General features: G+C 48.6%; 1 protein-coding gene across 3 annotated transcripts in view; it reads left to right on the top strand.

Annotated features, from left to right (window-relative positions):
- WWC3 (WWC family member 3) overlaps positions 1 to 20483 on the top strand; it is a 123192-nt gene that overhangs the window by 22913 nt on the left and 79796 nt on the right. For all 3 annotated transcript variants that reach the window (XM_060136855.1, XM_060136857.1, XM_060136856.1), the window contains exon 2: positions 20079 to 20188. In XM_060136855.1, coding sequence (XP_059992838.1) covers positions 20079 to 20188 — 110 coding nt within the window. The remainder of the gene's footprint in view (positions 1 to 20078; positions 20189 to 20483) is intronic.

The raw sequence follows: 20483 nt of genomic DNA, 5'->3' as shown, positions 1-20483 counted from the left end.
CACAAACAAACAACTACCTGGTGAAGCAGTAGTTTAGCTAAGGTGACTGACGACCTGACTGAATGGTTAGGTGTCATCAAAACAGAGAATCCAGCAGCTCCATAAAGGATCAGCCGGCATCAGCTCCCTGCTCCCCTTTCTCCAGAATGTTCTGTGCAGAGCATCACGCTCACTCACAGGATGGCCTGGCCTCCCTGGAGTACCACCAAGACTTGCCATGTCGTCAGGCCTCTCAGGAGGTGACATGTCATCTGCCTGTTTCTCCTCTGCCCATGGTAAGGGCACCTCAGCATTCGTGTGTAAAATGCTGAGCCGTGCGCTTACTGTTTCGTTTTGGTTTCTTCTGATGGAGAGAGCACGATTGGTGCTTGCGTGCGGTGTTTCCGCTTTAATCACGGTAATGTGGAATGTTGCGGTTTTCCACTCTGAAGAAAGTATCGTCAGTCTGTTGTCCCCCTACCTCATGACCCTAATTCCAAAGGAGGCTGAGGGCTTGGCTCAAAACTGAGAAGGTGGGATGGTCGTGGGATGGTTGGTGGAGCTTTCTAGTCGAAGTTCTCATCTGATAGGAGGCTGGGCATGGGGGCAGGGCAGGGCGTGCTCCCTAGGGCTCTCTGTGTCATAGGAGTCTCTTCTTCCGCTGACCTGGCATTGTTTCCCACAGCATCCTGCATCACCCTGGTGGGTCCCTTCTCGCCCCTGGCTTCCCAGGGGCCGAGGCCCTGCCGTGTTCTTCCTTCCTGCACCTTCTGCTGCATTCCGCCCCCTGGCCTCCCCCGCCCATGTCTCCAGCTGGTCGAAAGTGACTTACTTCCATACACACTTTGGCAACAGCGTAGGGACTCCTAAGAACGGGTTTTGATGGGCAGAAAAGCAGAAGAAAAAGGTCACCTCAGAGGGATTCAGTTCCATAGAAGTGCGCATGTTTTATTAAATTCCAAGTTAGGGCACGTGGTATATTTTGGTGCGCAGTATTTATAGGATCATTTTACTTAAGTGCTGCATCACATTCACCCTTAGAAAAAGGCAAAGGAAAGTCTGTTTCGAATAATCTCCTGGTCAGCTGTATGTCTCATGCTTAGCACGTGCTCTGTGTACCAGTTTTAAAAATTGATGACTGTTTTAGAACCACCGTCTCCCTCTGAAAGAGGAGAAACTGACCGTGGGATGAGCGTGGCATTTTGCTCTTTACCACATGCAGAAGCATATCGTCGTGAAATGTTTTTAGTGCATGTATTTGGCTGGCAGTTTTCCGTTCTCTCCTCTTTCCCAGACTGTACACTGTCTGGGGCCTGCCCTCATCCCTCGTGTTTCCCAGATCTTTTCTTGCACTTGCCGAGTGGCAATGCCATCACCCACCCCTGGGCTGAATAAATAATTATTTGATTAGAGTTCTAAAGGTATTTTAAATATTCTAGGTGGAATTCTCAGTTTGAAAAGCAGATGCTGCTTAAAGTAACTGATCCTGTGCTTCCCGTATATAGTTCCTGACTCCTCTCACCTCCCATCTTCCCTCTCTGTGGAGGTGCCCCCGCCCCCCAGGAGCCGGATGACTATTTACCTGTGAGAGCTTCACTTATACGAGTTGGCTCAAGCCAGACTTCAAGTTATAATTACCTAAAGAGCATTTAAATCTACTACTGCTCGTGCTCCCCCACAAATCAATGAGGTCCAGCTTCCGGGGTGAACCCACACGTCCCTGCTGATTCTCCTTGCAGCCAGTGTGGAAACCCACTGTCATACGCACCCCATCTTGTTCACGGTAATGAATGAATATTTGTTGATGATTTCAATCTCATCATAAAACTCGGGCACATGAGCCTTGACGTGAGAAACCAGAAACACTGAGGTTTGTAAAGGGGAACGAAAGGTCGAATAGCTAGCTCTAAATGCCGTTGTGTTATTGCTTTGGAGCAGTGACGGGGCCTCAGGGTTTGATGTTCTGCTGAACCTAAAAATCACATATGTTTATGTTGCATCGCTTCCTACTCTGAGCTTCCATCGCTCTCTGTGTGCCCCTCTCATTGAGGGAGTTTGTCAGGTAGTGGCTGTTTGTTATTTATTTGCTCCCTGGCTGAGCTGAATTCCTGGAGGTTAACTCCTGGCACTTGGCATCTCAAATAGCTTTCCTGTAGTGAGTATTGAAACAAATGAATAGCCCTTTACAAATTTCTTAGAGCTTCTCCTAGGGTGGGGTCCCCAAGCTCTCTTATCCTTAGCCAAGATTACCTGCCTGCAACCACGAGCATCCTTTATACCAAGCCTCGTGCCTAGCTCTGCGTGGCAGGAGCTCCCTGTGCGTTCCGTCTGTTGGCTGGGCCATGCTCCAGGAAGGGTTTGCCCACCTCTGCACCTCACCTTGGCGTGGTGACTACAGCCTCAAACACCCACCGGCGCTGGGCCCCCAACCAAACTGCCAGATGTCAGAGGTCACAGGGAGTGGTGGGAACTGGGGCATGCTAGTGAGTGGCCCTTCCTAAGGGGATGGCCCTCATCAGCTTTAGCCGTTTTTGTCTTTGGGGACTCTTATCCCCATGTACCAGCTCTTCCTATTTCTAAGGGAGTTGGAAATTCAGGTATTTGAAATGAAATCTGCTGAGGTTAAATGTTGGAAATCCACTGGGGTTTTGGTAGAATATCTGAGGGCCGACACTGCAAACCGGATAGAACACAGCTGCAGGCTGAGTTGGCCCTGGGACGGCCTTGGAGTCACGTGCTTCCAGCTCTCACTGTCTGGTTTGCCCTTCTTCTAGACAGAGAGAAGCAGGAATCCGGGGAGAATTCAGTGATGGCCGCACTTGTGCGATGGGATCATGGGGAGAGGAGAGGAGAGGAGGCCGCTTTGGGTTCTGGGTAAACGCTCTCTCATACAAAATGGCTTATTTTCTTTGTATAGACATCCCACAGTCCCCTCCAGCTCTCTACCTACAGTTACTGTTGTGTTTGAGTGTTTTCTGTATCTAGTCTTTTTTCTTTTTGTAAGTAAAGAAACCAAAATGCGGTGATATATCAAGTAATTTTATAGCCACCCTTTCTCCCTGACCAGTAACCAAAGCCCTTCCAAGTTATTCCAGTGTCTTATTAAACACACTTTAAACATTATCCCAGGTAGACCTCACAAGGAGGAGAGTTCTGTTTTGCTGTTTGCTCCCTTGCCCGCAGTGCCTGAGCAGAGCCTGGCGTGTGGTAGGTCCTCAGGGACTAACTATTACATGATTGTTGGTGGGCAGTAATTTATTGGGTCCCATCCTTATTGTTGGCCATTTGGCTTGTTTCCTTTTTCCTGTTATTGTACCTAGTACTGTGATGCCCCTCTTTATACATTAAGCTCTTCACCTGTTTTAGATCATTTTTCATAGGTGTTGCTGTTGGCATTTGGGCTTGGGTGATTCTTCATGGTGGGCTGTCCTGTGCACTGTAGGGTGTTTAGCAGCATCCCTGGCCTCCACTTACCAGACTCAGTAGCACCTCCCCTCCACCCTTGTGACAACCAAAAATGGCTCCAGACACTGCTAGGTGTCCCCGGGAGGCACAGTGGCCCTTGGTTGAGAACCACTGTACTAGTGGGATTAGTGAACCAAAGTGTCAATGTATTTTAAGATTTTAAACCTTAAAATACATGCTGCTCGGAGAAAATACTTCAGTGAGCTGCTGTCCGCTGCCTCTCTCTACCCCATTTCACCCAGCCTCCTTCCCCTGGGAGATCAGCATCCTCCCACTTCCCTGTGACTCTGGAGCAGTGCCGTCCAGTAGAACATTCCGTGATGATGGACATGGTCCATGTCTGCCCTGTCCAGTATGGCAGCCACTAGCCACATACATTTCTTGAGTACTTGAAATGTGGCTAGTGCAGCTGAAGAATGAACGTTTAATTTAATTTTAATTAATTTAACTTTAAATAGCCACATGTGACTAGTGGCTTCCTCAGTGGACAGTGCAGGAAAGCCCCTCTGTGTGGCACCCCCAAATCACCCACCCTTTCTCAAAGTGGCCCTGATGAGAATCAGCTCAATAGCAAGTTTTGAAGTGACTTCTCCTTGGTTGGAGTTTGGTTACTGTTGCGTTCAGCTCCTTCTTTTGTTACCTTCCAGCATCCCAGTTAGTGAGGAAAGCAACCTAAGGAAATAAAGCCTAATTGAGATATGAAGGAACTGGGCTGCCCTCTGGCCCTCTAAGCCTGCCTGGAATGTGTTTGCCTATAAATCCTAAGGGGCCTGATTTGGGAATTCTGACTTGCAGGAGAGACCCAATAGGAGGATGGAGTTTTCCCTTAACTCAATCCGTTTGCTTCCTACTTTTCTAGAAGTTTCTTCCCCACTGGCCTATATAGATGAATTCTTCACCTCTTTATCCCTCCCTTTCGCCCTCCATCCTTCTGTCCATCCTTCATCCATCCCTCTGTCCACCTGTCCATCCCTCCATTCTTTTGTTCATCCTTCATCCATCCCTCTGTATATCTTCCCTCCTCCCTCCCTCCTCCCTTCCTCCTCCCTCTCTCCCCTCTCCCTCCCTCCCTCTGTCCCTTCCTCCCTCCGTCCCTCCGTCCCTCCCTTCCTCCCTCCGTCCCACCCTTCCTCCCTCCGTCCCTCCCTCCCTTCCTTCCTTCCTTCCTTCCTTTCTTCCTTCCATTGACCCATCTACTGATCCAACTGTTTATCCGTCTATCCATCCCTTCATCAATCCCTTTGTCCATCCTTCAGTCCATGCATCCCTTCCTCCATCCATCCTTCTCTCTGTCATTCTTCCCTCCATCCTTCCAGCTGTCCCTGTCACTCCATCCCTCCTTCCATCCATCTGATCTCAGTGCACTCCTGCTGTAGGGTCAGGGTCTGTGCCAGCTACTGGGGAGGCAAGACCTCTAGGATCCTTGACTTCGTGATGTGCACAGACTAGTTGGGGCGTCTGAAGGCACTTGCCCTTCGATGAAGATTCAGAGCAGAGTCTTGGGAGCAGGATTGCCTGGGCTCGCGGTGAGGTAGCCTCTGCAGGGAAAGGGGGCTGTGGACGCTTAGAGTGAGAAGATGAGTCAAGGTCACTTCAGGGTTGAGAGCACTGGGCTGGTTTGGGGGAGGATAACAAAGACAGAAGGCCTGCGTCATTGCGGTCTCATTCTCTGCGATTGGGTTGCTGGGCCATGGTGTCCCAAAGCCGGACAGGCAGAGCCCTTTAGTCTTCCTTGGTTTCTGGTCCTGGGAAGAACTCCTTCCTTCACTTGTGTCCCCTGTGCCATCATGAAGCAGACCCCAGGCACATGAGGGGAGCAGTGTTCCAGCGATCGAGGGGCCAGTCCCATTTACCGTAACGGTGCTCTTTGGTGACAGTTCTGAGCTCTGCCCAGGTGGGCTCAGGCGCTGAGCGCTGGTGGCTTGGTCTTGGGGATGTGCACCGACAAGTTTGACAGAACAGATGTATTTCAGAAAAATCGCAGGTTACTTGTTCTAGGTGTTGCTTTCCGTTTTGGACACAGCAGCCAGCGGTCCTGCCCAGCCCAACGACCCCTGCTCCCCCGGCCAGGGCTCCGGGGGGCGCGTGCAGCAGCTGTTGGTGTCCCTGTCAGCAGGGCTGAGGGGACGGTCCCACGGGCCTCCTGGTGGTGGGAGGGACCTCGGGAGAGGGCTGGAGCGTGGGTTCTGAGGGAATGAGCTGGAGCCCAGCCCGCGGCCGTTCTGGGGGCCTGCACGCGCGTTTCAGTGAGGGCACATGAGAGGCTCGGTGTGGATGTTAATGGCCTTCTAGAGGCTTTAGGGTGCAGAAAGTTCAGCCAGAGTGGCGGGGGCATGCGAGGAAGGAGCCCTGGCGTTGGCGTGCAGATGCTGACCGCTCCGGCTTGTGGCCACGCGGTGGGGAATTTTGAGTCGCTGTTGTCACGCAGTGTACTTACTCAGCTCCTCCAGGTGGGAACCTGGCCTCTTTTCAGTTCTGAAGGAGAGTTTGGGGCTCACTCTTAAGCCACTTCAGGGGGCTGCCCAAGTATTGTTACCCACAGTCCTGCTCTGAGGATGTTTTAAACAATTTTTATGACTTGATATTGAGCAAAGTGACGGAGTCCCTGCGCCAGTGCCTGCAGTTTGGGGGGCAGCTTCCTACGTTACGGGACATCCTCACTCGAGCCAGTAACACCCAGCCTGCCTCGCTCGTGCCTGTGGTCCCCGCCCGAGCTGGCCCGGCAGGGAGGCTGCCGCAGAGGCAGCGATGACCCGTCCTGCCTCCTTGGAGAGTCTCAGGGGAGCCCTGCGTTGTAGAACCTTTACAGTGAGAATGAGTTTCCCGTTGGGTGGACCCATGTTAGTGCAGAGGTGCCTCCCAAGACCTGAAGCTCATCGCCTTCCTGATGTCACATAGAAGGGAACGCAGCAGGGTCCCGGAAATAGCAGAAGTGGTTACTCCTGTTACCCTTCCCAGAGTGTTCAGCTCAGGTGTCCCCTCGCCATCAGCACCGGCCTGGTGAGTGGCTTCACCGCGACTCAAGGACCTGCCCCCGTCACTGAGGCCCAGCGCTCCTCGGGCCTTGACCTTTCCCGCCCAGCCTCTGCTCCCCCTTCCTGCTGTCCACTTTCTCTGTAGCCCGAGGGACCTTCCTCCGAAACAGATCTGATGCCCGCGCGCCCGCCTCCATTCCTCAGGCCTCCCTGCCGGTTGCAAACTGCAGCCTTGCTCTTTGTCAGGCCGGCCGTGCCTTCAGGGGGTGGGGCGGGGGGAGAGGCTTCCTTTCGCCTCACCTGTTCTCACCCCCCCTGCGTGAGGCCTGGGCAGGTCCCCCGTCCTCCCTGGGCAGGTCAGAAGCGGCCTTGGTGCTCCTCTCTCTTGGGCCTTGAACCCACCGCCAGTGAAACCGGCCCTTCCTCCAGGAGCTGTGTGTGCTCTCTCCCTGGTGCCTCTTCCCCTGGGCAGGGAGCTTTGGGAACAGGGTTCCCGAAACTGGACTTCCCGGACAGGCAGCATTTCGTGTATATATGAGGGCAGCATTTTGGGTATATGTGTAAACATGTTTTTCTAGGGAGGAGATCGATGGCTTATCTCAGATTCCCAGAGAGAGCCAAGACCTAAAAGAACCGCGAGCACTTGCCATTCCCTGCATCCTTTCCTGGCACGTTTCTTCATCAGAGCTTGATTGGTGTCTGAATGTCTTAGATGTTCAGGCATTTTCCCCTCTGCTTTTGTTCATGGATTCAGATGGCGATATATGCAAAGAGGCGTCTGTAAAGAATGGAATTCTCATGCCCAAAAGAAAACAGATTAAGTGACTGCTAAAAAGTGGTGTGTATGTCTGGGTTTTTTTTGGTGGGGGGAGGTAATTAATACAAAAAAGGGCGGGTGATAAAATCCTTTAGCTCTTACTCTTAGAAGCCTGGCACAGGACTTCTGCAACTGGGAGCAGTATGCAGGAGCGAGCTCGATCTCGGCAGTATTTGCGAAGCTGAAATTGAGATCACAGAGCCGAGTTCTGTGCCGTCTCTGCCGCTGTATGCCTGTGTGCCGCTTGGCTGAAAGGATGGCCAGACCGTTCCGGGTCGCCTCCCCCTGTGATGCCATTTCTAAAGAATGTTATTGTTGGGCCTCTTTGCTCTCCTTGGCCAGTGGTGTTTTCCTCTCGTATTTCAGTTGAACTTTCTTCTTCCGTCAATTGTTACTTTTTCTTTTTTTTCTTTTCCGAATCCTTCCTTAAAACCTCCTCTTTTAATTTTTAAATATCCCTTCCTGTCTGTGATATTCAGTAGTAAATTAAGAACCAAATTTTTATAACACTGTTATTTTATTCTTAAAGGAGTATTTTAAGTCTCTCTTCTATTGTTTTGGCCATACTAAAAATAAGAAGATGGCCATTAACTTCCCAAACTGTACTCTTCTCTGAGTAATCATCATTAGCAATTTGTCAGGAGAGTAAGGAGGATAAAAATTACTTAAAAGCGGAATGTGGTGCGTATATGAGTATCCTTATAACAGTAATACAGCATCTTTATTTCCGCTCTTTTCCTCAGGGATGGTGGTTCCTGCCTCACTGGCAGGAACCCTTTCATTTTTGCCTGGAATCCCTCCTCCAAGCTCGATGGGAGTGCAGAGAGCCACTGGTGACCCGAGCAGGCTTCTCCCCCCTGGTCTTGCCACTTCTTAGGTGCCTGTCCCTGAGCTCAGTTTCCTCCTTAGGTAAAGTGGGGGTGGTTATGAGGGACCCACCTTTTTAAAATTGTCGTGCTGATTAAAGAAGTTTCTCCCGTCCCTCTGAGCACAATGCGGGCTTTGCCTGGGGGGTCTGGCGGCTGTGACTGCACACTTTCAGCAGGGTCTGCAAAACCTACAGGTGGTAGGCGGCAGCCCTGTGCATTAAACACGGTGGTTCCTGTGTGACTGGATGCAGCCACCTACAGGTATATCCTGCCTGGAGCGTTGCCTTGCCAATTACTGCTCCGGAAAGTAGGAGACCATTCTGTATCACATGTGCAATGGAAAGAAAAGTGTCATGACATAGTATGTACGTTCCACCCTTGTGAGGTATGATGTGCTCCAGTATTTTCTTTTTTTTTTTTTTTTTTTTTTGCGGTACGTGGGCCTCTCACTGCTGTGGCCTTTCCCGTTGCGGAGCACAGGCTCCGGACGCGCAGGCTCAGTGGCCATGGCTCACGGGCCCAGCCGCTCCGCGGCATGTGGGATCTTCCCGGACCGGGGCACGAACCCGCATCCCCTGCATCGGCAGGCGGACTCTCAACCACTGCGCCACCAGGGAAGCCCCAGTATTTTCTTTTGAAACCAAAACACTGATTGGGACCTACTCCATCAATTTCACTGCTCACTAATGGGCTGTGGCTGTAGCATGAGAGCGTGACGTAGAGTAACGTGACAGATGAATACAGAGGATTGGGAATGATGGTTTAGAGAATGTTTCAATGTGTCCAGCTATTTGGAAGACGTCCAGGACATTGATCAGCCATGACTTAGAATTTGTGGATCAGCATCGCCAGATGTGTGTAACAGTTTGACGTGAGTGAGATGACAGTCACCTACGTCCTTGGATTTTTTTTCTTCTCCCCAGTTTTTCATATGACTTGGAGTCCTGACATTGTCTCTTCCTACTGTAAATGAAGTACTTATTAGGAATCGCAATGTGTGTGTATTTTTTTAGCACAGATTTTAGTAAGGTGTAATTTACATCCCGCAGAACTCACCATTTTAGTTAAATGAGTTTTAGTAACTGTATGCAGCTGGACCACCATCACCAGGATGTTCGGTTTTAGAACATTTCCATCTGCCGTCCCCCACTTTCCCACTCTGGTCCCTGATAGCCACTGATCTGCTGGTCTGCTTTCTGCCTGTGTATTTTGGAATGCCTGCTTTTCTGGTTCCTCTTTGTAAAAGGCGGGTTCCGGAAGTCACACTGTCCTGGGAGTTGTTGTTTCTCCACCCACCCGTGCTGAGAACCGCATTGGCTGGGGTTCTCCCTGGTGGCTAGTCGGCCTGGTCGGGAGCCCAGGGAGGAGGAGCCATTGGGGTCCATCGGGAGGGGCTAGGTTCTGAGGGCTGCTCTGTGCATGCTTGGGTGGGCGCGGGGACTTGGAGGGCAGCTGCGGAGTATTGGAAGGCCCAGAGCCGACTCTGGGTCTCCTTGCGAGGGCCCTCCAGCCTGCACTGGCTCTCCTTCCTTAGCGCTGTGCATCCAGGATGCCATTCGTAATGCGACAAGCCTGCCTTTCCTATGGCGCTGGTAAACAGATCTCGAGCACCTGTTCCTCCGGTCCCCGAAGAGGAAGCGATGCATCCGTCACACAGCAGCCCACTTTCTTGGATCCAGTCTCTCAAGCCTCAGATCTGCACACCTGCTCATGAGCGTATTCTGTCGAGGCAGAGACGTGTGAGAACAGCTCTAGAACTGCCGTGGACATGTATTTGGTGGCAGGCTCCATTCGCCCTTAATCGGGTCTTGTCTGTGACTCACCCTGTGTGTGCAGCTGAGCACCTACTGGGGTGCGCCCTGGAGCTCTGTGGGGGCAGGTCAGAGCGGGAGGTGATGCCATTCTTGCCCAGAAGGAACAAATGCTACGGGAGATGCGATGTGAACAAATAACCACCTTCTACTTAGAGTTTTAATAACTGTCCCAGGAGGAGAGAGAAAGTGCTGAGGCTGGCCCAAGAAAGGACAGCTTACTTCCTGCTGGGGTGGGCTGGGTCTGGACAGGAGGAATCTGGGCCAAATCTTGGAAGACGCATCAGGATTTGAACAGGAAGGGGGCGGGAGGGAAGCATGGGAAAGGGAGAGAACGCTCCAAGTTTGGGAATAGCTGTTCCCGCGGGGCTTGCTGGGAAGGCGGATGGGCAGCCAGGGGCGGAGGGAAGGGAAACAGTTCCCTGCAGGATGTTTTGTGGTCTTAGAAACCTGACTCTTTCCAGATCCCCACCAGGGACTTGTAGAAGACGGTGTCTCAGGCTGGATGTTTCTTAAGTGGTCTCAGTCTCAGCCCGTGGACTTTGCCGTGGTCCTTCGTAGAATCAGACTGTCAGAGAACGAGTTGAGGTCCCGGAGCTGTGCTGTCCAGCGCGGTAGCCACAGCCAGATGGGCAACTGGGCGCTTGAGATATGCGAGCCCAGCAGGAAGTGAGCTCACAGCGTAAGACACACACCGGCTTTCAGAGACTTCATACCAAAAAAGGATGTCAAATATCTCATTTATAATTTTTATAATCATTACATGTCAAGTTGATAGTATTTTGGATGTACTGTGTTAAATAGAAAATATTATTAAAATAATCTCACCTGTTTATTTTTACCCTTTTAAATGTGGCTACTAGAAAAATTTTTTAAATTAATTAATTAATTTTTGGCTGCGTTGGGTCTTCGTTGCTGCACGCCGGCTTTTTTTAGTTGCCACGAGCGGGGGCTACTCTTCATTGCGGTGCGCGGGCTTCTCACATTCTGGTGGCTTCTCTTGTTGCAGAGCACGGGCTCTAGGGCGTAGGCTTCAGTAGTTGTGGCACGTGGGCTCAGTAGTTGTAGCTCGCAGGCTCTAGAGCGCAGGCTCAGTAGTTGTGGCACATGGGCTTAGTTGCTCTGCGCCATGTGGGATCTTCCTGGGCCAGGGCTCGAACCCGTGTCCCCTGCATGGGCAGGCGGATTCTCAACCACTGCGCCACCAGGGAAGCCCTAGAAATTTTTTAGTTAAGTATGTGGTCCTCACTGTAAATATTTCTATTGGACAGCACTGCCCTAGAGAATTCTTTTTACTAACTGGGCTGAAGTTTGTCTTTATTTTAGTCTAAGTTGTATCATTAGAGCCTATATTTGAGGTGAACAAAGTGTTTTCACTTATCTCAGGATTGTGCACTTGATGGGCTTGATGAGAAATTCTTTTTCTGTCATTTTCAAGGTGGATGACCGTCCTGGGTGAGGTGCTCAGGCAGGTGACTGCGATCGGCTGCCCCTCTGGCTGTGATTTCCTTTGGGTGGTAGACTTGCATCTTGGCCTGTGGGCAGCTTGCTCAGCCCTGCATCCTAGCATCTCAATCCCAGGCTTTGAAACTGTGTTCCACTCGTACAGTATTATTCTGCTACATCAGAATAATACTGACATTCCCCCAGTTTTTAGAGGAAAAAACAGCATGGAAGGAAAATGCATGTTTATGGAGTATGTAATAAGTCCCCAAAACCTTGATATTGGTTACAGCCTTTTAGCCCTACCACCCCATAGTAAAGATGAGAAAACTGAGGCACAGCCAGACAGTCATTTGCCCAGGCTCATCCTCACTAGTAAGTGCTTATAGTTGCCTCAGTTGGAAGTTTTTCCTCCCATGATGTTTTTACAAGTTGTTGCAGTGTCTGTCCATTGTCAGCGTGACTCAACAAAACATACACTGTACGACTTTACACTTACTCAGTCACTAGCTCGTGGTCTTTTTCAGGCGTTGTGACTTCGGTTCACCAGTGTCTGAACCCGTGTGAGAACTGGTAGGATCGCTGGTGAGGTGGAGCCCCCAGGAAGTTTGCTGGTCGTCTGAAATACCTACTAGATTGGTTTGCCTTTGGACACTTCATTCTTTGCTGGAGGAAAGAGCATCTTGCCAGAATCCCGCCCCTGTCCACCCTGGACTCTCCCTTCCTGGTGGAAAGGCCCACACTCAGGAAACCATAGTGTAGATGAGAAGTGGACTTGGTCGGTAGAGAATCAGAACAGAGGATGTGGGAGGTCTTCAGGGACATTTCATCACGCTCTGTGGCCTGCTGAACCACCTTTCTCCCTTACTAGGGTGTATCTGCCTAAGGAGAGCTGTTCGAGGGAGGAATGATCCCGTAGCACCTTGGCCTCCTAAGCCTTGTTTTTCTTACAATTTAGGCTTTGCAAGCTCAGTCAAATTCTAGTTTGCCCTCTTCCAGTTGTTCCTTGACTAGTAATTGGCTCCATTGTGGTTTTTATATGATATAAGTTTCTGAAATTGGCCTGATTAGTTTATCAAACAGGTTAATGAAGACCTGTTGTATGTGAGGGCTCTGGCTTTCTAAAAAGACGAATTAGAGAAACAGAATCCTTTTTCTCAAGGAACTCACAGACCAATAGGGGAGGCAGCCATATCAAATGATTACAGAGTGATAAGTGCTGTCACTTATTACAAAGTGTTAAGTGCGCAGGCTTCTCATTGCGGTGACTTCTCTTGTTGCGGAGCATGGGCTCTAGGCGCATGGGCTTCAGTAGTTGTGGCTCGCGGGCTCTAGAGCGCAGGCTCAGTAGTTGTGGTGCACGGGCTTAGTTGCTCCGCGGCATGTGGGATCTCCCCGGACCAGGGCTCGAACCCGTGTCCCCTGCATTGGCAGGCGGATTCTTAACCACTGCGTCACCAGGGAAGCACCCAGACCGATAATATGTAATTTAAAAAAAAAATTTCTAAGAAGACAGTCTTTTCACATGGAAACCACAAATGTAATTCAAGAACAATTCTAAGACTCAACACTGAAATCGGGTCACTCATGCTACAGTAATACACTGAAATGTCAATTGCAACGTTTAGACTGAGCTCTAGGTGTGGTTACTCTTTACCCTAAATTCTAGAATTGAGACTAGATGACAATTGCCAAATCAAGTATATGCGTGTTCTATAAATAATAAATGTGATTATTTGAGTGACTTTTCAGGACTAACGTGGCAGGCTTGTGGTGTATTCACTGCTGTTTTAACTTTGCTGTTTTTGTGTAATTTCAGGGAGTTTAGGGACCCACTCCCTGCTAAGTGAGAACCCGGCTCTTGGGTGTCAGTGTGCCACCACTGGAGCTGGAGAAGCACGGGCACAGCAAACAGGGTGTAATTCACCACGTAAATAACCACAGCCAGCCGGGCCTGCCCTGGTGGGCTCTGAGACTCGCCGTGAGCCATGCGCGCCAGAAAACGTGAGGGACCCCTCATAATTTCTTGAGGATTGGTTTGGAATGAAATTGAGATGAGTAGTATCCTAAGCGTATTCCTAAGGGAAATAGAGAGAGTATCTTGTTCTAGGAGACTGGGAAATGTAGTACAGGCACCATAGGATTACCCTGGCCTCCTTTTGGTAAAGAAAATGTGTTCAGAACCCGCGTTTACACATAGACACAGAGAACAGAGTACTGGTCACCAGAGGGGGAGGGGGTGGGGGGAAGGGCTAAATCAACGCATGTCAACTGTATGGTGATGGATGGAAACTAAATTTTTGGTGGTGAGCACGCTGTAGTGTATGCAGAAGCCGAAATATGTTGTACACAGGAAACATTGTTATAAACCAGTGTTACCTCAATTAAAAAAGAAGTCTCACCATTAGAAAGATTGTGTATCATCCAAATAAATTCATTTGCCTTCATGGATTGAACAAAAAGAAGCGGTGCTCATGCTTTGCTCTCTTCTCTCTGCTCTCACCTTCTGCTGCCCACGTTTACTTTTCTGCAATTCAGGGCAGTCAGCGTCAGATATTCCAGCCCCCTGAGCGTGGCCGGGAGGGAGGACATGGCTTTTGAGGCACTGGGCCACCGCCGCCGGCTCCACCCGCTGTCAGCCCTGCAGTCTAAATAAAGGATCTTGCAACGGGGAGGTGATCCTGGATGATCTGGGTGGGCCCAGTGTAATCTCAAGGGTCTTTCTGAGTGGAAGAGGGAGAACCAGAGAGATGGCATCCTGAGAAAGACTCTACCAGCCGTGGCTGGCTTTGAAGATGCAAGAAGCTGCCGCGGATGCCAGTAGTCTATTACAGACACTGGTTTTAGTTCACTGAAATCAATCGGACTTCTGATCTCCGGAGCTGTAAGATGACAAATGTGTTGTTTAACGCCACCAAGTTTGTGGCAATTTGTCACAGCGGCATGAGGAAACTAATAGTGTCTGAAGCAAGTCTGTTGGAGGTTGAGGGGGAAGCAGGAAGGGGAGTGGATGGAGCTGGTCTCCACGCTGTAACTGAAGAGGCTGCACCCAGCCAGCATGACCCCGTGAGGTTGGTCGGATCACCCCCATTTTTTTTTAATGTTTATTTATTTATTTGGCTGCACCGGGTCTTAGTTGCAGCGTGCAGGATCTTTAGTTGTGGCCTGCATATGGGATCTAGTTCCCTGACCAGGGATTGAACCTGGACCCCCTGCATTGGGAGCGCGGAGTCTTAGCCCCTGGACCACCAGGGAAGTCCCCACCCCCATTTTAAAGATTAGGAAACTGAGGCAGGCCCAGAGAGAGAAGGAATGACTCATGCAAGGTTTCATGGAAGTAAATGGCTCTCTGGGAACTGTTGCTGGCTGAGATGGCCCAGTGCCGCTTCTTAAAGAGCCCCACAGGATGCAGCAGGCAAAAGGGAACAAAAAGAAGCCCGTGTCTGTGTCCTCCAGCATTCTCTCCCTTCTTGTGGACCAATTCTGGTAAGAACGGCCAGCAAACCATATTCATGTCCTCTGCTGAGGCCAAGAAGAGCCGTTTGTGAAGCGGGGAATCTACGGTGGGAAGATCTGTGCGGGGCGGTTGAGGGCAGGGAGAGCTGGCAGCTCCAGGTTGATGTCGCTCAGATAGGAGGAGACCAGTGAGAACTGGCCGCGTGGGGGCCTTCATGTCCCACTGCAGAGCGGACTTTGCTGTGGGAGGACACTGGTGCCCGGCTTCTCAGCTCATTGCACACTTCCCCCACAGCCTGAAAATGCCGGGGAGCTTACGTTGCACTCCTTACCTGCTTGTTCTTTGAAAGTGAAGCACGCTCGTGCCATCCAGATTTGTCCCGAGCCCTTGAACAAATGCATTCAAGATATCCCCAGAGGGTGATGAGAAAGGCCATCTCTCACTTCACTGGTAGGAGTGTATGCTGATGCTAGAGCACCTTGGCAGTATACGTCAGGTGTTTGCTGTGAGCTCATGTCCATGATTTACAAGAAGGAGCAGAAAATTGGAACATACCTAAATAGATGACTGGAGGTGTGCCTGGTAAAAAAGTTATGGTTTACTGCACATGACGGAAGGTTCTAAAATGATAGAAAGCGATGGTGACAGAGACTTAAAGGACATGAGGAAATACACAAATGAAAAAAATTAGTGTGTGAAATTGTATCTAGTATGATGTCAGCTGTGGAAAAATGTAGGAAAATAAGCTAAACCATGAATCCAGGGCTTCTGGATTTTAGGTGATTTTATTTCCTATGCTTTATACTTTACTGTATGAATTTTTTTACGTTGACTTCACAGTAAGGAGAAAAGACCTTCATATCCTTCAACCCCATAAATTTACTTCTGGGAATCTTCCAAAGAAAATAATTGTAAATACAGATTACGAGCTATATGCACAGAGATGTTCCTTTCGTCATAGTTTTTTAAATTGAGATGTAATTCACATATACTATAAAAATCACCATTTAAAGCATGCTGTTTACTAGTTTTTAGTATAATCACAAAGTTGTGCAACCATCATCCACTATCTAATTCCAGAACATTTTTATCACCCCCTAAAGGAAGGCTAACCCTTTAGCAGTCACTCCCCATTCTCTCTTTATCTCCAACCCCTGACAACCACTGATCTACCCTCTGTCTCTGTGAATTTGCCCGGTTTGGACATTTCTTGTAGATGGATGCATACAACATGTAGCCACCATGTCTGGCTTCTGTCACCCAGCACAGTGACTTCAGGGTCCAGCCATACTGTAGCATGTGCTAGTACTTCATTCTTTTTGTGGCTGAGTAATATTCCATTGTATGGATAGGCCATGTTTTATTTGCCCGTTCATCAGTTGATGGCCCCTAGTTGTTTTCACCTTTTGGCTATGGTGAATAATGCTGCTGTGGACATATGTTTTCGTTTCTCTTAGGTGTACACCTAGGTGTAGAATTACTGACCCACATGGAAACTGTGTTTAACTATATATTTGAGAAATTGCTGAACTGCTTTCCAAAGCAGCTCTCATGAATATTTACACTAGTGGAAATTAGGAAATAGCGTAGCTATCAATAGTAGGAAAGTGCTTAGGTAAAACATATTAATCCCCTTAATGAACTGTTTGTAAAAATGCAAGTTATTTATTCTTAGACCGGGTGCTGGGGGTTCAAAGGCAGCTGAGACAGGGTAATTGTTCTCAAGGAGCTTAATCTATTCAGTTGTTCCAGGTGATGTTTACAAATAATTTATAACAAGCGGGGACAGAATACTTAGGCTATAGTGTTAGGCCATCTTGAGTAATTTTTGGAGAGACTCAAGGTATGAATTATTAAGTAAACATGTTACAAACTTAAGTGGAAAAGGCAGGGGAGAAAATTGTGTATACTGTATGATCATGACTATGGCAGAAAAAGACGAATAAAGAGAACATATAGAAAAAAGATGGAGGAAGACTCATCAAAATAGGAATAATGGTTGTTTTTGAGTGGTGGTGTGCATGGACACTTCTCTCCTATTTAGGTGTATTTCCTAAACTTTGTGTAATAGAAACAAAAATACCCTGGTGTCTGTGTGTGGTGATCGTAGGAAGGAGTTGGTGGGAAAAATCTAGCATCAAGTTTTTGGGGAGATGAGAACTCAAGAGCCTGGACTGGCATACCTGTGGGTGACAGGACAATAAATTTAGATATCCTCGATGCTCTGATTGAAAATCATGCCCAAATTTGTCTGCATACAATGAAGTTACAGCTGTCTGGAAGTCTGGAGCGTGTGTCATCCTGATAAATAGGTGGATGAAGCAGAAGCGCAGCATAGATGTTTCACGGTGTGATGGATGAAGCCAGGGAGTGGGTGTTTCTCCCTGCTGTCAACTGCTTGCTTTGCTGCCTTCTTCCTGCCCAAGGGCCCCCTGTCCTTGCCTTCTAGTTTACCACTTCTGTCTTTTGGGAGCTGGAAAACTTCTTCATTGAGCCTGTTCGAACTGCTGTCAAGTGAGTAAAAGGTCTTCAAGTGTGAGCCCTGTGGACAGAGGAGATGAACAGCAAGGACTTGATAACTTCTTCTCCTTGCTCGTGGTGCGAGCTGGACTCCGAGAGGCGTGACTCGTCATCTGCTTGCTTCAAAGTACTGATTCTGTGGATGATCATGCAAAGCCCATGCTCTGTTTAGAGAAGTGGAATCAGAGACATACGAATTCTATATCAGGCCAAAATAAAATTTGCCAAAATGGTAGATGTGTCAGTTTATTTTTAGAAGAAAGAGTATGGAAGTGTTATTTTACTTACTTGCGTTGTTTATTGGATAGAAAATTGAAAACTATGAACTTGAAATAGTTTTGTAACAGTTGTGAGTTGTAAAGTAAATGAATTGGGCTCAGCAGCGCTAGAAGGTCGGGCTTCCCACATATGTATATATACTTTTTTTTTTTTTTTTTTTGGCGGTATGCGGGCCTCTCACTGTTGTGGCCTTTCCTGTTGTGGAGCACAGGCTCCGGACGCGCAGGCTCAGCGGCCATGGCTCACGGGCCCAGTCGCTCCGCGGCATGTGGGATCTTCCCGGACCGGGGCACGAACCCGTGTCGCCTGCATTGGCAGGCGGACTCTCAACCACCGCGCCACCAGGGAAGCCCTATATATATTTTTAATTAATTTATTTTACCTTTAGCTGCGTCGGGTCTTTGTTGCTGCATAGGGCTTTTCTCTAGTTGTGGTGAGCGGGGTCCACTCTTTGTTGCGGTGCGCGGGCTTCTCATCGCCGTGGCTTCTCTTGTTGCAGAGCACAGGCTCTAGGCGCACGGGCTTCAGTAGTTGTGGTGCGCAGTCTTCAGTAGTTGTGGCTCACGGGCTCTAGAGCGCAGGCTCAGCAGTTGTGGCGCATGGGCTTAGTGGCTCCGCGGCATGTGGGATCTTCCCGGACCAGGGCTCGAACCCGTGTCCCCTGCACCGGCAGGCGGATTCTTAACCACCGTGCCACCAGGGAAGCCATTCCCACCTATATTTGTCTACTAAATGAGATCATGTATGTCAGGATGCTTAGAATGTGCCCGCGCTTGGGCATCTTTCTCTAGGCTTATACGTGAATCTAGAATAGCAGAGTTGTGCTCAGGACTCAGTTTATCTTCAGGTAGCATTTGTTGTGGCTTGGCCCCCTTCAGGACTTGAGTCACGCACAACAGCCTGCTGTTACCTGTTTGACTTGGAACCACGCCACCACCACACCATTCCTGACCCGTAAAGGAACTGTGCTGCGGACACTGGTGTTTGGGGCTGGGACCGACACTATGCAGTAGGCTCATCTTGTGATGTTGTGGGGTTTTGAGCGCATCGTATTTGAGAGGATTTCCATGGTGTGTTTTACCTTCTGTATATGTATTTCTGTTTTGATATTGACTCTAACTTAAAACCATTGTGTTTAAAACGAAGATGAGTTCAATCAGTGCCGTTCTGGTAGTGTTTATCAATTTCTAAAAGCTCCTGGGAGAGACAGAGCTTTGTTGTCGAACCAGTTTGGGGAAATAACATGTTCAAAATTCATACTTGTCTTGTGGGGCTTGGCATTGGTTGTGGTGTCTCACTTTCCTGGGGCCAGAGACTGGAACAGAGATGTGGGAAGACTGAGTTAGTGAAATTTAGGTTATCAGATTCCCATGCATACCAGTCAATGTGCATTTATAGACACAACTGAATAGATAGCTGCCTGGACTCAGACGATTATAGGGGCGGCTTGTTTTATGCCACAGCTGTCTTGTCAATCAGTGTGATCGTGGGGTGTAGGGGCGGGGGAGGTTCTACTTAAACCCATCTGGAAAACCTTTCCTTTATCTATCTGTGTCAAGCCAAGCTTTCCTTGATCAGATTTACTTCAAGGAGGATACTTTGCAGTTTCTGATTCCTTCTGTGTAAAGAATACAGGCAGTATTTAGTAGGCATCTCCTTGTATTGTTACCATGCTTGTTTGGCTTTTTGCCTTTGGTCAGTGGTTAACATTTAACTCCTTCACTTATGACCACTGGTAGATGAAACTTACAAATACATTTTAGATACATTTAAGCTGTAATGTACAGAAACTGAAAGTTGTGAGGGGGGAACATTTGTCAGGGAATGAGAACATAGGTGCTCTCCTGTTGTTGTGGCAGAGCGACATTCCATTGTCATCACCTCATTAAACATACGGCTTGGGGCTTCCCTGGTGGCACAGTGGTTGGGAGTCCGCCTGCCGATGCGGGGGGCGTGGGTTCGTGCCCCGGTCCGGGAGGATCCCACATGCCGCGGAGCGGCTGGGCCCGTGAGCCATGGCCGCTGAGCCTGCGCGTCCGGAGCCTGTGCTCCGCAACAGGAGAGGCCACAGCAGTGAGAGGCCCGCGTACCGCTTAAAAAAAAAAAAAAAAAAAAAAAAAATCTAAAAAAAAATAAAAAAATAAAAAAAATAAAAAATAAAAAAAACCATACAGCTTGGAAGAAGATGCTTGTTTTACCTGTTCTGTAACTGTCAATATGTGTTTTTGCTGGTATTTAAAGTTGACTGTGGGATAGTAATGCTTTTAACTGTGAGTGTACTGATACTGTTACTGATGATTATTGAGGCAAAGCCAGTGAGTTAATTTTCCAACCAAATAGTTGGAGCAGAAGCAGTCAATTAGATAATAATTTTGTATTGAAACCGAATTCTACAGTCAATTCAGCAAACTTACATGAAATTGACCTCACTTTCAAATTTGCTTTCATAATTTTATTTTGCAGGATAACAAAGCCATTGACCTTTGCCGACTGTGTTGGGGATGAACTTCCGTTAGGATGGGAAACTGTATATGATAAACAAATTGGAATTTATTACATGGACCACATAAATAGTAAGTACAGTGCCACACTTGAGTTGTTACATATGAATGACTTTCCATATTGATCCCCCGGTAGCTAGGAACTCTTTTTGTAGAGTGAAACAATTGTTACTCTCCAATGCAGCATTAAACTGGATTTTTATCAGTGTCATCAGAAGTGTTGATTAGCTGAGTTCTTCAAAAAGTGAAGCAGTTGTGTAGCTACCTGGCTTGTGTGTTGCTCAGGACTGCATGGAATATGTGGAATGCAGAATTTGAATACCTAAAAGAAGGAATAAATTTCCCAGGCAGTTTAGTAATAGACATC

This window comes from Lagenorhynchus albirostris, chromosome X (genome assembly GCF_949774975.1).
Source record: "Lagenorhynchus albirostris chromosome X, mLagAlb1.1, whole genome shotgun sequence".
Lineage (NCBI taxonomy): Eukaryota > Metazoa > Chordata > Mammalia > Artiodactyla > Delphinidae > Lagenorhynchus > Lagenorhynchus albirostris.
The sequence above is the reverse complement of the archived record's forward strand: the minus strand, read 5'-3'. Positions and strand labels throughout refer to the sequence as shown.